At 45.7% G+C, this 15,233-nt stretch overlaps 1 protein-coding gene across 1 annotated transcript in view; it reads left to right on the top strand.

Moving 5' to 3' along the window:
* The window catches only part of wwc3 (WWC family member 3), a 275,710-nt gene that overhangs the window by 209,093 nt on the left and 51,384 nt on the right, over window positions 1–15,233 (top strand). Inside the window, exons 9-11 of the mRNA XM_086006371.1 lie at window positions 4,492–4,734; window positions 8,408–8,497; window positions 9,583–10,157. Coding sequence (XP_085862497.1) covers window positions 4,492–4,734; window positions 8,408–8,497; window positions 9,583–10,157 — 908 coding nt within the window. The remainder of the gene's footprint in view (window positions 1–4,491; window positions 4,735–8,407; window positions 8,498–9,582; window positions 10,158–15,233) is intronic.

Raw genomic sequence — 15,233 nt, 5'->3', positions numbered from 1 at the left:
CTTACATCGGTTGTGGGCAAAATGCTAGAGTCCATTATTAAGGATAAAATAGCGGAGCACTTGACAAATGGGGAAAGGATCGGACAGAGTCAACATGGATTTACAAAGGGCAAATCGTGTTTGACTAATCTGCTGGAATTTTTTGAGGAAGTAACTGGTAAAATAGATGGGGGAGAGCCAGTGGATGTGGTGTACCTTGACTTCCAGAAAGCCTTCGATAAGGTTCCACACAAAAGATTATCATGCAAAATTAAGGCTCATGGGATTGGGGGCAAAGTATTAACGTGGATAGAGAACTGGCTGGCGGATAGAAAACAGAGAGTTGGAATAAACGGCTCGTTTTCGGAGTGGCAGGCAGTGACCAGCGGGGTGCCGCAAGGATCTGTCCTGGGACCCCAGCTGTTCACAATATATATAAATGATCTGGATCAGGGAATTGGATGCAATATTTCCAAATTCGCTGACGACACTAAACTAGGAGGAGGGGTGGGCTCTGATGAGGATGTCAGGAGGCTACAGTGCGATTTGGACAGGTTGGGGGAATGGGCGGATACGTGGCAGATGCACTATAATGTGGATAAATGCGAGGTTATCCACTTTGGGGGTAAAAACAGGAGGGTAGATTATTATCTAAATGGCAATAGATTGGGAGATGGGGAAGTGCAGAGGGACCTGGGTGTTCTTGTGCACCAGTCACTGAAGGAGAGCATGCAGGTGCAACAGGCGATTAAGAAGGCAAATGGTATGTTGGCCTTCATATCAAGGGGGTTCGAGTATAGGAATAGGGATACCTTACTACAGCTGTACAAGGTGCTGGTGAGACCGCATCTGGAGTATTGTGTACAGTTTTGGTCGCCCCATCTGCGGAAGGATGTTCTTGCCATGGAAAGAGTGCAGCGGCGATTCACCAGGCTGATACCTGGAATGGCGGGAATGACCTACGAGGAGAGATTGAATAGTTTGGGCTTGTACTCACTGGAGTTTAGAAGATTGAGAGGGGATCTCATCGAAACATATAAAATTATGGCAGGCCTGGACAGGCTGAATTCAGAGAGAATGTTTCCAATGGCAGGGGAGCACAGAACCAGGGGCCACAGTCTAAAAATAGCGGGCAAATCATTTAAAACAGAGATGAGGAAGAATTTCTTCACTCAAAGAGTGGTGAGCCTGTGGAATTCCCTGCCACAGAGGGCTGTGAAGGCTAATTCAATAAATATTTTCAAGAGAGAATTGGATATATTTCTGAAGGCTAAGGGGATTAAGGGTTACGGAGAAAAGGCGGGGACGGGGTACTGAACTGGTAAGATCAGCTAAGATCTCAGATGAAGATCAGCCATGATCTCATTGAATGGCGGAGCAGGCTCGAAGGGCCGAATGGCCTACTCCTGTTCCTATCTCTATGTTTCTATGTTTCTATGTTGTGCTGGAGGAGCGTTGTAATGTTGTGTGAGGGTAAATGCGTTGAATACATTGCCGTAGCTATTATCTTTGTGGTCACATTCTTCGTTTATCATGCATTCCTGCCCTCGGCTTGTTGGTATTACTGAAGAGCCTTTGTGTTTACATGCATTAGTGTTTTCACTCCAGCTCTCTGTGGCTGCCATGAGTACCCAGAGTTAGTTCCAGCATGCTGTGGGCGAGAGAATTTGCTGCGTTGTACTAATTTTTAAGCAAGAAATATCATTCCTGTAATTCTTTAGTTGACAGAGAGAAGCAATGTTTTGGTTTCCCGGTAGGCCTGCTATATTCAGCTCTAAAAGTTTAACTATGTGTTATATATCAAAAAACGTTGTGCACTGGAATCCATTTGTTGCATACTGTGTTTTGATTTTTTTTTAAAGAAGCATTTTTTTACGAATTCAGGGAGCTGCCAATACTTAATATGAAGGAGATCTTTCAAACAGAGCAAATATAAAAACATCTAGAAAGAAACCGAAAACCAGACAACTAGTTAATGTATTTGATTGCTTAGTATAAGGAATATTTAGGAGCAGGCCAGCCTGGCTGCACCGTGGCTGCAGTGTGTACCATCTACAAGATGCACTGCAGCAACTCACCAAGGCTTCTTCGGCAGCACCTCCCAAACCCACGACCTCTTCCACCTAGAAGGACAAGGCCAGCAGGCGCATGGGAACACCACCACCTCCAATTCCCCTCCAAGTCACACACCATCCTGACTTAGAAATATATCGCCGATCCTTCATCGTCGCTGGGTCAAAATCCTGGAACTCCCTCCCTAACAGCACTGTGGGAGTACCTTCACCACACGGACTGCAGCGGTTCAAGAAGGCGGCTCACCACCACCTTCTCGAGGGCAATTAGGGATGGGCAATAAATGCTGGACTTGCCAGCGACACCCACATCCCAAGAACTAATATTTTTAAAAAGCCTCAAGTTAAAGAAGTCTTGCATTTATACAGTGCCTTTCACAACCTCAGGACTTCCCAAAGTGCTTTACTGTCAGTCACTTTTGAAGTGTAGCCACTGATTTAATGTAGGAAGCGAGTTGCAAAATGAGTACAGTTTAGCATAAGTAATGGAACTGATCTGTCAAGTAATCTTAATTACTGTTGAGGATCTCACAAAATCAGTACATTTGTGTATCTCAACAAAGAGCAAACTTATCAAAGTGCCAACTTGTGACGTCACTGAGAGACATTGAGAATCTCGCATGCTTGAATTATAAGTCGAGTTGTTTTCCTGACCTAGTTAACTGCCTCAGATGTCTAGTAAATACTGAGAGTCGAAGTATTATGGGAGTATTCCTACAATACAGCGGTGACTGCACTTCAAAAAAAAAAAGTACTCCATTAGCTGTAAAGTGCTTTTAGATGTCCTGCGGTTGTGAAAGGTGCTGTATCAATTCTTCCTTCTTTCTATTCATTGTGTAACTGGTGGCACAATAAGTGAGACATAAGGACTGCAACATTGATATGGTGGGGAGAAGGCCCCAGTCATTCTTGATTTAAATACATTCTGCCCATTACCTGTATCTCTCACTTCCAAATGGCTGCAATAGCAGAGGCAACATCTGGATTCTCTCATTAGATTTCTGAAATGCACATATTCTACAAGGTCAGCACTCATACCAGAGCGACTGTTCTTTCTTACAACACATCTTGTGGCCCTGAGGTAATATGCCGACATTTGGTATTAAATGCGAGCGATGTAATCGCAGGGCAAGCTAATTAGATGAAGGTTTTAGGGAGATAAACATACTAAATCTTCTTGATAGCCTTGGCAGAAAGGTGAGCATTATTGGCCAGAATCAAAACAAAAACAGGCACCATCTGCTGGCTATATAAAGTTACTGCCCCATCAACAGTATCATCTCCGAAGTAACACAGGAAATGACAGAACTGGGGAAAACAATAATCCCAATTGCTCACTCCTCCAAATGGCTATCCTATTTTCTGTTAATATTTAAATATTTACCACTCTATGAGCTAGACCTTGACTTTGTGCGATAGTGTAAAATGGGTGAAAGCGAGCCGGCAGCCTGTTTTACATCTCTCTCTCTTTCGGTCCTTCTCTAAACCTTTTCCAAAGGCTCTATATCACCCACCATGTGAGGAGACCAAAACTGGACACAGTATTGTAACTGAGGCTGAACCAAGGTCTTGTACAAGGGCAATATAATATGCTTTACTTTGTAGTTAATTACCCTGTAAATTCACCGCCCCCCTATTTGCTCTAGCTCCCAGTATATGCTGCGCCAGGACGAAAAGGCCTGCAGAATCGCTTAACTATCCTGTGCCGATTGAGGGGGGAATGGACACCCACGACATGGTAGTGTAGGGGTTATGTTACTAGACTTGTAATCTAGAGGCCTGGAACAATAATCCAGAGGGTGTGAGCTCAAATGGCAGTTTGAGAATTTGAATTCAATTTTTTAAAATCTGGAAATAAAAAGCTGCGATCAGTAAAAATGACCATCAAGCTGTCGGATTGTTGTAAAAACCCAACTGGTTCATGAATCTTCTTAAGGGAAGGAAACCCGATATGTGACTCCAGTCCCACACCAACGCGGTTGAGGCTTAACTGCCCACATATATTGACCTAGCTAGACGCTCCTCCATTGTACCAAAAACCATTGGATCGCTTTCACAAGAAGGCGGCCCACCACCACCAGCTTCTCTGGGCAACTCGGGATGGGCAATAAATGCCGGTCTTGCCAACGACGCCCACATTCCGAGAATTGGGAAAAGAAAAGTTGAATCTGGAAAATCAGCCAGGTTTGACAAAGTTCAGAGCAGAGGAAAATAAGCCCCAGCACCTAATGGTATTGAGATGTTTCTTTTTGTGTTTTTATTTTGAGATAATTTCAAGTGAAAAATTTCCATAACAGGAAAAGTGCACGACTACTTGAATCGTTGTGATCATTTCTTGTTGGTGTCGGTAACTACAACTTTGCTCAGATATTAACCGTAACTTTACCCCCTGGTTTCTCTCTCTCTCTCTCTCTCCCTTCCCCCCACCTCCCTCACACAGAGTTTCCAGTATCCAACTACAGCTGGCTCAGTTGGACAACGAGACATGGCCAGGAAGGGCTGAGGCTGATTGGGACCGTCTCCAACTGATCAGAGAGAAAGAGGCACTATTCCAGGAGCTGCAGCTCATCAGCCAGCAGAAGCGCTTGCCCGAGGAACTAGCTCGACTTGAGGCGGAGCGCCAGCGGCTGGAGGACGATATCCAGCGTGCGCAAGCCACTCCGTGTCAGGAATTTACTGAGAGGTTTCTGCTGCTTTGTTTCTTTGGCAACACATTTTATAGCTGGGGAATATAAACTAAACCATCTCCGTGCTCTTACCACATGTAAACAACTTGCATTTATATCATACAATCTTATAGCGCAGAAGGAGGCTATTCGGCACATCGAGTTCGTGCCGGCTGTTTGAACGAGCTGTCCAATTAGAGTCATAACGGCACAGAAGGAGGCCATTCGGCCCATCGAGTCTGTGCCGGCTCTCTGTAGCGCAATCCAGTCAGTCCCATTCCCCCGTTCTATCCCCGTAGCCCTGCAAGTTTATTTCCCTCAAGTGCCTATCCAGTCTCCCCTTAAAAACATTGAGTGTCTCTGCTTCCACCACTTCCCTCGGCAGCAAGTTCCAGGTCCTCATCACCTGCCTAAAAAAGTTTTTTTCTCACATGCCACCCCCCGTATCTCTTACCCAAAACCTTCAATCTGTGTCCCCTAGTCCTTGTACCATCAACTAGTGGGAACAGCCTTTCCCCGTCTAGCCTATCCAAACCCGTCATAATTTGTACACCTCTATCCAATCACCCCTCAACCTCCTTTGCTCTAATGAGAACAAATCCAGCTTCTCCAACCTGTCCTTGTAGCTAAGATACCCCATCCCCGGAACAATTCTGGTAAATCTCCTCTGCACCCTCTCAAGTGCCTTTACATCCTTCCTAAAGTGTGGTGACCAGAACTGGACGCAATACTCCAGATGTGGCCTAATCAGCGCTTTATAAAGGTTCTACTTTTGTACTCAATACCTCTATTTATGAAGCCCAAGATCCCATATGCTTTGCTAACCACTCTTTCAATATGTCCCGCCACCTTCAGGGACCGAAGCACATTGGCCCAGAAATTCGGGTCAGGGGCTTCCCGCGGGTGCAAGCCCCCGACCTGCACTTACCTTGCGCGCCGGCCGTTGAGCTGTGGGCCCATGTGGGATTCCGATCCTGGGCCTCCTCCAACTGCCGGCGCACAGTGCTTGCATATCCCAGGGGCGCAGTTACTTCGATGCGTCCCCTGGGATCACATGGGCCATGGTAGCAGGGAATGCTTCATTCATAAGTTTGACAAGAAGAGCTGTCAAACCTATAAATACTATAAGCCCCAAAACATCACTAAAACTTCAAATAAATGTTTTAAAAATCACATTTTTAAAATAACTATAAATTACATGAAATAACTATTTTAAACAATCATTTAAATTTTTCAAAAAATTAATTACATTTTCTAACAGGGCTAAAAATAAACTTGCCTTTCTTTAAAGTATTTAAAAATAATAAACCTGTGGGAAAAAATGTTTTAATTTTAATTAATTCACCACTTACCTTTTTTAAAAGCAGACCTTGCGCCTGCTTTTTAAAAGTGTAACTGCTGGAGACTTGCCCTCCTGGAGAAACCTGGGAAAAAAATGTAAGTTCGATGCGCACGTGCTACCTCTCCGGCGCATGCGTTCCACCTGTCGACCCCTTCTTTCAGGGGAACGGAAGTGCCAGTTTCCCGCGCATACGCAGTGCATGCATGAAACCGGCACTTTCGTTGGGCTTACGCGTGAGTACCCAGTGTGTACTCACGCGTTGGGACCTGGATTTCTGGGCCATTAACTCCCAGGTCCCTCTGTCCCTGCACAATCTTTAAAACTGTGCCATTAAGTGTATATTGCCTCTCCCTGTTCCTTCTGCCAAAATGCATCATCTCACACTTCTTAGTATTAAATTCCATCTGTCACTTGTCTGCCCATCCTGCTAGCCTTTCTATGCCCTGTTGCAGTTGATTGGTATCATCCTCATGGTTTGCCACACCCCCAAGTTTGGTGTCATCGGCAAATTTAGAAATTCTACTCTGTATTCCAATATCCAGGTCATTGGTTAAATTCCCTTGCCCTTTCCCCATAGCCCTACAAATATGGCGCCTTTAACATAGGAAAAAGTCCCATGGTGCTTCGCAGGAGAGCAATCAGACAAAAATTTGACACCGAGCCAAAGAAGGCGATATTAGGACAGGTGACCGAACGCTTGGTCAAAGAGGTAGGTTTTAAGGAGTGCCTTAAAGGAGGAAAGAGAGGTGGAGAGGTTTAGGGAGGGAATTCCAGAGCTTAGAGCCTAGGCAGCTGAAGGCATGGCCTCCAGTGGTGAAGTGATTAAAACTCAGGATGCTCAAGAGGCCAGAATTGGAGGAGAGCAGATACCTCGGAGGGCTGTGGGGTTGGAGGCGGTTACAGAGATAGGAAGGGGCGAGGCCAGAGAGGGATTTAAAAACAAGGATGAGAATTTTAAAATCGAGGCATTGCTACCAATGTAGGTCAGCGAGCACAGGGGTGATGGGTGAATGGGACTTGGTGCAAGTTAGGACATGGGCAGCAGGACAGAGGTTTAGGGAGGGGACATGTTAATTCAGTTCCCAAATACCTGGCAGCGAGCTTTTATTGTGACAGAATCAGCTACCTGAACATGGTTGAGGAACAATTTCTGAGGAGGCTCCAGTTTACTAGGGACTGAGGTGTGCCCACCCCCACCCCCACCGCCACCCCCCCCCCCCCCCCACCGCCGCTCCCCTCCCCGCCCCATATTCCACTATGACCTGCAGAGACAACTGTAATGCCATTGAGCTCTGCCAGGAACCCCACACGGTCCACCTCAGGGAGGTGGGTCAGTGATTGTTTGCCTTTTGGACAACTGACACTTCCTTTTCTGCATTTTAAAAAAGACGACAAATTGTCTAATAGGGAGAAAGTGGGGGTAATTTTGACTTTGCGCGACAGTGTGAAAAGGGGCGATATCGGATCAGTTGGCGGTTATACATCTCTCCCATTGCCTGCAAGGGAAATGAAAATCGGGAGAGCTGTGTAATGGTCAGTTGAAAAGCAAGAACGTCTTGCATTTATATAGCGACTTTCACGACCACCAGAATTCCCAAAGCGTTTTACAGGCAATGAAATACTTTTTGAAGTGTAGTCACTGTTGTAATGTAGGAAAACGCGGCAGCCAATTTGCACACAGCAAGCTCCCACAAACAGATAATCACCAGATAATCTGTTTTAGTGACGTTGATTGAGGGATAAAATATTGACCAGGACACCTCCCCTGCTCTTCTTCGAAACACCCACCTGAGGGGGCAGACAGGGCCTCAGTTTAATGTCTCACCTGAAAGACGACACCTCCGACAGTGCAGCACTTCCTCAGCACTGCACTGAAGTGTCAGTCTAGATTTTTTGTGCACAAGTCTCTGGAGTGGAACTTGAGCCCACAACTTTCTAACTCAGGTGAGGGTGCTACCAACTGAGCCATGGCTAGCAAACGGTTGTTCTGATATCGCCTGTTTTACACTACTGCCCAAAGACAAAATTACCCCCAGTGAGTGAACTTTTTTAAACTGTGCAGTGCTAGTGATATTGAATGTTTAATGTGTCTTCCTGGCCGCCTTGTATCTCGTGCATTGCACACTTTCTTCTTTTAAAGGCATATACAGTATGAATCATGCTTTTAAAATCTCTGCACCCCCCTGGGATGCACATGAACAGATGCAATGTCCTGTAATCAAAACAAGAGCACAGAAAGTGTGATACACGTATCATTTTTTCAGTAAAGCTATGTTGAAACTTCAGCACCAAGCTGATTAGATTCTCAATTTCAGCGCCCCCGCCTGTTTTTAATCTTTTTCTTACAGAATGCTGTTGCTAGAGAAGAGAAACTGTTTATTAAGACAGCTAGAAGAAGCTACACGTTTAACCACGTATTTGCACTCCCAGCTAAGGAGGTTAGTAAGTCTGTTACCAGATATCCTATAAAACTGCATGATAAACTATAAAAGTAAACTAGATCTAGTTATTTTAATTTAGTTGTCAACTACGGCATGGTATTTTGTTAACATGCATTGAGATATATGTGTGTATGATTGCATCTTTGTGTGCATGTAGTTATACATAAATAGAAAACATCTAGTAAGGTATGTTAACAGAAAATGCTGGAGATACTCAGCAGGTCAGGCAGCATCTGTGAATAGAGAAACAGAGTTAACGTTTCAAGTCGATGACCTTTCATCAGAACGAAAGGTCATCGACCTGAAACGTTAACTCTGTTTCTCTCTTCACAGATGCTGCCTGACCTGCTGAGTATCTCCACCATTTTCTGTTTTTATTTCAGATTTCCAGCATCTGCAGTATTTTCTTTTTGTTGTAGTAAGGTATGTTCCTGGACTAATAATCCAGCGAATGTGCATTCAAATCCCAACATGGCTGTTTAATGTGAATTCAGTTTACAGAAAAAAAAAATCTGGAAATAAAAAGCTGGTATCAAGTAAAAGTAACCATGAAGCTGTTGGATTGCCATAAAAACCCAACTAATGTCCTTCAGGGAAGGAAACCTGCCGTCCTTACCCGGTCTGGCCTACATGTGACTCCAGTCCCACACCAACGTGGTTGACTCTTAATTGCCCTCTGATGTGGCCGAGGAAGCCACTCAGACTGTCGGTAGGCCTGCAGTACTGACTGCACTCAGGAGTACAGAGAATTCCCATCTCCTTGGGTCAACCTGGTAATATCTATAGCTGCAAGGTGAGAAAACATTAATCGACAAAAGCAGAAACACAGTGAGCTCCAGGTCATGTTCATCCAGTTCTTGCAATTTTATTTTAAAATAACTAGCTAATCTAGTTTCTCTGTCAGCTGATGTGCCCTGGAATCGGTACTGTTAAACGGAATAAACAAAAGTATTTTGATACAAATGGACAATCCCATAATTCTGACGCAGCTTCCTGGCCATTGTAAGGGGATGAATAATGGGCCATTATCAGTGTCCAATGATCACACATTCTTAACTAAAATAATATCCTTTGCATTGCAGCTTAACCGCTAGTACACTCACGGTGTCATCTGGCAGTAGCAGAGGCTCACTTGCATCTAGCTGTGGATCACTGGCTTCCAGTAGAGGCTCTTTAAGTTCGGTCAGTTTTACTGATATATACGGGCTTCCGCAATATGAGACCGACGCGTCGATTGATTTGGGGTGCTATCTGCAGTTTGATCTGCTTCCGTTTGATACAATAGCTAAAGACCCTTCGTTCATCGACCATTTTGGACTGTCTAACTTGAGCAAGCCAAGAAGATCTTTGGATCCCCCTCAGTCCCTGGCGTCGCTCTCCTCCAGGTCCTCGCTGTCGTCCCTTTCCCCGCCAAGCTCCCCACTTGACACTCCATACCTCTCTGCTTCTCGGGACTCTCCGCTGGCCCAGATGAACGAGGAATTCGAGGAGCTGGTAGGGAGAGCGGAGTCGCAAAATCTCCGCATACAGGCCCAGGCTGTTTGTCAAGATTTGCAGGATGCCGCATCCTCCCAAGTTATTGGAGTTTCGCTCGGAGATATCAAGGTGTCCCAAGATGTGGGTCCCAGAGTGAGGCCGACTGTACAGGGTGTAGGAGGTACAGTAAAATTTTAATGTAATATAATTTTAATGCTATCGTGGCACTTAATGCTTTAGTCTAAACTGGATTTCGTCCTAGCCATTGAACACTGATTAGCTGAGTTGCTGAGGACATTACCTAATTGGCAATACCTTGACATGTTAAATGGGGTAGAGAAAAAGAAGGATCCGTGGGTACAAATACACAAATCACTAAAAGTGACGACGCAGGTTAATAAGACCATTTAAAAAAAAAAAAAAAAAAGCAATCAAAGCACTGGGGTTCATTTCTAGAGTGATAGAATTGAAAATCAGAGAAGTTCTGTTAAACGTGTATAGAATCTTTGTTAGATCACACTTCGAGTGCTGTGCTCAGTTCTGGTCTCCGTATAGAGGCACTGGAGAAGGTGCAAAAAAGATTTACTCGAATTATAGCAGAACTGAGAGGTTATATCTATCAGGAAAGATTGAACAGGCTGGGTATCTTTTCTCTAGAAAAGAGAAGTCTGAGGCGTGACCTGGTGGAAGTCTTTGAGATTATGAAAGGGTTTGATCGGGTCGACGTAGAGAAGATGTTTCCACTTGTGGGCGAGTCCAGAACTAGGGGCCATAAATATAAGATAGTTACTATTAAATTCAATAGGGAATTCAGGAGAAACTTCTTTACCCAGAGAGTGGTTAGAATGTGGAACTTGGTACTACAAGGACTAGTTGAGGCGAATAGTATAGATGCATTTAAGGGGAAGCTAGATAAACACATGAGGGAGAAAGGAATAGAATGATATTCTAGAAGGCAAAAGAACCAGAGGTAACATGAGGAAAAACGTTTTTATGCAACGAGTGATTAAGATTTGGAATGCACTGCCTGATGGGGCGGTGGATACAGATTCAATAGTAGCCTTCAAAAGGGAATTGGATAAATACTTGAAGGAGAAAAAATGACAGGGATATGGGGAAAGAGCGGGGGAGTGGGACTAACTGGATTGCTCATCGAAAGAGCTGGCGCAGACTCGATGGGCTGAATGGCCTCCTTCTGCACTGTACTATCCTATAATTCTATGATATGTTGATGGGGTTAGATGAAGAAGGGTGGGAGGAGGCTCGTGTGGAGCATAAACACTGGCACAGACCTTTTCGACTGACTGGCCTGTTTCTGTGCTGTAAGTACTTGGTAATACTTTGTAATATTCGTTGTGCAATATCCTTCTATTTAAAAAATGTGGATTTGGGTCCTTTGATGGCTTGCTGCATAATGGCATCATGTTGAGGATCTGGCGAGACAAACTATTCCTGGTCTGTAATGAGTTTAAAATCTCAGTCAGGGTGGTAGAGGGAATATTCCAATGTCCCTGGGCTTCCTCCAATTACCTGTCCAGGGACTTATGGTGGAAAATACACAGAGGTGGATGTTGGGTGAAGACGGGATTTTTACTTGATTGTAAGGGCCCCACAGTCGCATAGCTCATCAGAACAGAAGGATGTCAAGGCCTACAGGCAATAGTGTATAACGGGCAATATTGGACCAATGGAAATGAAGACTGGGAGAGGTGTGTATAACGGGCGGCCAATCCAATAACACCTATTTTACACCACCGCCCAAAGTCAAAAATGATTGGTTGTATATATGTTCTTGGACAGGTAAGCAGCAGGTATTTCTGAGGGCTGAGTATATTGGAACTCGCCTGGTTTAGTAGGATGTGTCACTTACATAATCCAGTGTAATGAAGTAATGGAAATGGCAGTGATGTTTATTCCAAGTCTGTTCAATGAAATCCATGAAAAGTTTACATGCAAGAAAGTGTTAACAGAATACAGACCAATTCGGATCGCTGTCTAATCTCTGCCACTTGACGGACAAGAAATATGTAAGGAAAAACGAGTGAAGCAGCAAGTTTGGTTATATTTATAAACTCAAAGTATGTTCACACCCATAATATTTGGATTGTGGGCCATCCCCAGATGTTCATTGCCACCTTGTGGTGATGTCATGTAAAACCTACCGAGCGATTTCTAAGAACGACTAGGCCAGATTTTAACGCCCTCCCTGCAGCTGAAGGGAATGGGGCGGGTGGTTAATTGGTGGTCGGGCGCTTACCGCTGAGTTCATGATGCGTTCGCGCCCGCGGCCAGCCATTTTAACAGTGCTGCTCTTGGTGTTGGGCAACCCCAGGCAGGCAGGGGCCTCCTTCATATGCAGAAGTCGGGGTCCTATGCTGCAATTCGGACCCTGTCACGATTTTAATCCCGGGACAGCGACAGTGTCGGATCGATGATCGGGGCCGGAAGCGGACCAGGAAGGTCTGTATGGCTTGCGTGCTCCTCCGAGCCCCAGCAGGGAACCTTCCCTGCCCCGGGCTTCCCTTCCTCTTGCCCTGGCCGCAATCCCCTCTGGACCCCTCCACCACCTCCCCAGCCACTTACCTTATACTGGGGACCATTTCCTAGGGTCCCCGGCGGTGGGCCAGAATCCCGCGCCCACCCATTGAGCTAGGTAATGTTTCCTGTCCGGTTGGGTCGGGAGTCCGGCCTCAAAGATGGAAATGAGACCCCAGTGTTAAAAAGGCCCAGCTGTGTCATACGCACTTCACGCACACCCCGATCCTTGCACGCTGCACTTGGGCAGAGAGCTCAGACTGGGGATTGAGTGTTTCTTCTCTTAAAAGGTTCACACCTTGGTTTTGCACTCGATTGAGCGTTAATCCAGCCCTCATTTCAATCCATGGTAAATTAATGCAACCATTGTTTCAATCCATGGAGCGTTAATCCAGCTCTCCTTTCAATCCATGGAGCGTTAATCCAGCTCTCCTTTCAATCCATGGAGCGTTAATCCAGCTCTCCTTTCAATCCATGGACTGTTAATCCAGCTCTCTCTTCAATCCATGGAGCGTTAATCCAGCTCTCCCTTCAATCCATGGAGCGTTAATCCAGCTCTCCTTTCAATCCATGGAGCGTTAATCCAGCTCTCCCTTCAATCCATGGAGCGTTAATCCAGCTCTCCCTTCAATCCATGGAGCGTTAATCCAGCTCTCCTTTCAATCCATGGAGCGTTAATCCAGCTCTCCTTTCAATCCATGGAGCGTTAATCCAGCTCTCCTTTCAATCCATGGAGCGTTAATCCAGCTCTCCCTTCAATCCATGGAGCGTTAATCCAGCTCTCCCTTCAATCCATGGAGCGTTAATCCAGCTCTCCCTTCAATCCATGGAGCGTTAATCCAGCTCTCCTTTCAATCCATGGAGCGTTAATCCAGCGCTCCTTTCAATCCATGGAGCGTTAATCCAGCTCTCCTTTCAATCCATGGAGCGTTAATCCAGCTCTCCTTTCAATCCATGGAGCGTTAATCCAGCCCTCCCTTCAATCCATGGTAAATTAATCCAGCTCTCCCTTCAATCCATGGAGCGTTAATCCAGCTCTCCCTTCAATCCATGGAGCGTTAATCCAGCTCTCCCTTCAATCCATGGAGCGTTAATCCAGCTCTCCCTTCAATCCATGGAGCGTTAATCCAGCTCTCCTTTCAATCCATGGAGCGTTAATCCAGCCCTCATTTCAATCCATTGTAAATTAATGCAACCATTGTTTCAATCCATGGAGCGTTAATCCAGCTCTCCTTTCAATCCATGGAGCGTTAATCCAGCTCTCCTTTCAATCCATGGAGCGTTAATCCAGCCCTCCCTTCAATCCATGGTAAATTAATCCAGCTCTCCCTTCAATCCATGGAGCGTTAATCCAGCTCTCCCTTCAATCCATGGAGCGTTAATCCAGCTCTCCCTTCAATCCATGGAGCGTTAATCCAGCTCTCCCTTCAATCCATGGAGCGTTAATCCAGCTCTCCTTTCAATCCATGGAGCGTTAATCCAGCTCTCCCTTCAATCCATGGAGCGTTAATCCAGCTCTCCTTTCAATCCATGGAGCGTTAATCCAGCTCTCCCTTCAATCCATGGAGCGTTAATCCAGCTCTCCCTTCAATCCATGGAGCGTTAATCCAGCTCTCCTTTCAATCCACGGAGCGTTAATCCAGCTCTCCCTTCAATCCATGGAGCGTTAATCCAGCTCTCCTTTCAATCCATGGAGCGTTAATCCAGCTCTCCCTTCAATCCATGGAGCGTTAATCCAGCTCTCCTTTCAATCCATGGAGCGTTAATCCAGCTCTCCCTTCAATCCACGGAGCGTTAATCCAGCTCTCCCTTCAATCCACGGAGCGTTAATCCAGCTCTCCCTTCAATCCATGGAGCGTTAATCCAGCTCTCCTTTCAATCCACGGAGCGTTAATCCAGCTCTCCCTTCAATCCATGGAGCGTTAATCCAGCTCTCCCTTCAATCCACGGAGCGTTAATCCAGCTCTCCCTTCAATCCACGGCGCGTTAATCCAGCTCTCCTTTCAATCCACGGAGCGTTAATCCAGCTCTCCCTTCAATCCACGGAGCGTTAATCCAGCTCTCCTTTCAATCCATGGAGCGTTAATCCAGCTCTCCCTTCAATCCATTGAGCGTTAATCCAGCTCTCCTTTCAATCCATGGAGCGTTAATCCAGCTCTCCTTTCAATCCATGGAGCGTTAATCCAGCTCTCCCTTCAATCCATGGAGCATTAATCCAGCTCTCCTTTCAATCCAAGGAGCGTTAATCCAGCTCTCCTTTCAATCCATGGAGCGTTAATCCAGCTCTCCTTTCAATCCATGGAGCGTTAATCCAGCTCTCCTTTCAATCCATGGAGCGTTAATCCAGCTCTCCTTTCAATCCACGGAGCGTTAATCCAGCTCTCCTTTCAATCCACGGAGCGTTAATCCAGCTCTCCTTTCAATCCATTGAGCGTTAATCCAGCTCTCCCTTCAATCCATGGAGCGTTAATCCAGCTCTCCCTTCAATCCATGGAGCGTTAATCCAGCTCTCCCTTCAATCCATGGAGCATTAATCCAGCTCTCCCTTCAATCCATGGAGCGTTAATCCAGCTCTCCCTTCAATCCATGGAGCGTTAATCCAGCTCTCCCTTCAATCCATGGAGCATTAATCCAGCTCTCCCTTCAATCCATGGAGCGTTAATCCAGCTCTCCTTTCAATCCATGGAGCGTTAATCCAGCTCTCCCATCAATCCATGGAGCG

This window comes from Somniosus microcephalus, chromosome 14 (genome assembly GCF_052327205.1).
Source record: "Somniosus microcephalus isolate GS21.2 chromosome 14, FLI_Smic_1.0, whole genome shotgun sequence".
In the NCBI taxonomy this organism is placed as follows: domain Eukaryota; kingdom Metazoa; phylum Chordata; class Chondrichthyes; order Squaliformes; family Somniosidae; genus Somniosus; species Somniosus microcephalus.
The sequence above is the reverse complement of the archived record's forward strand: the minus strand, read 5'-3'. Positions and strand labels throughout refer to the sequence as shown.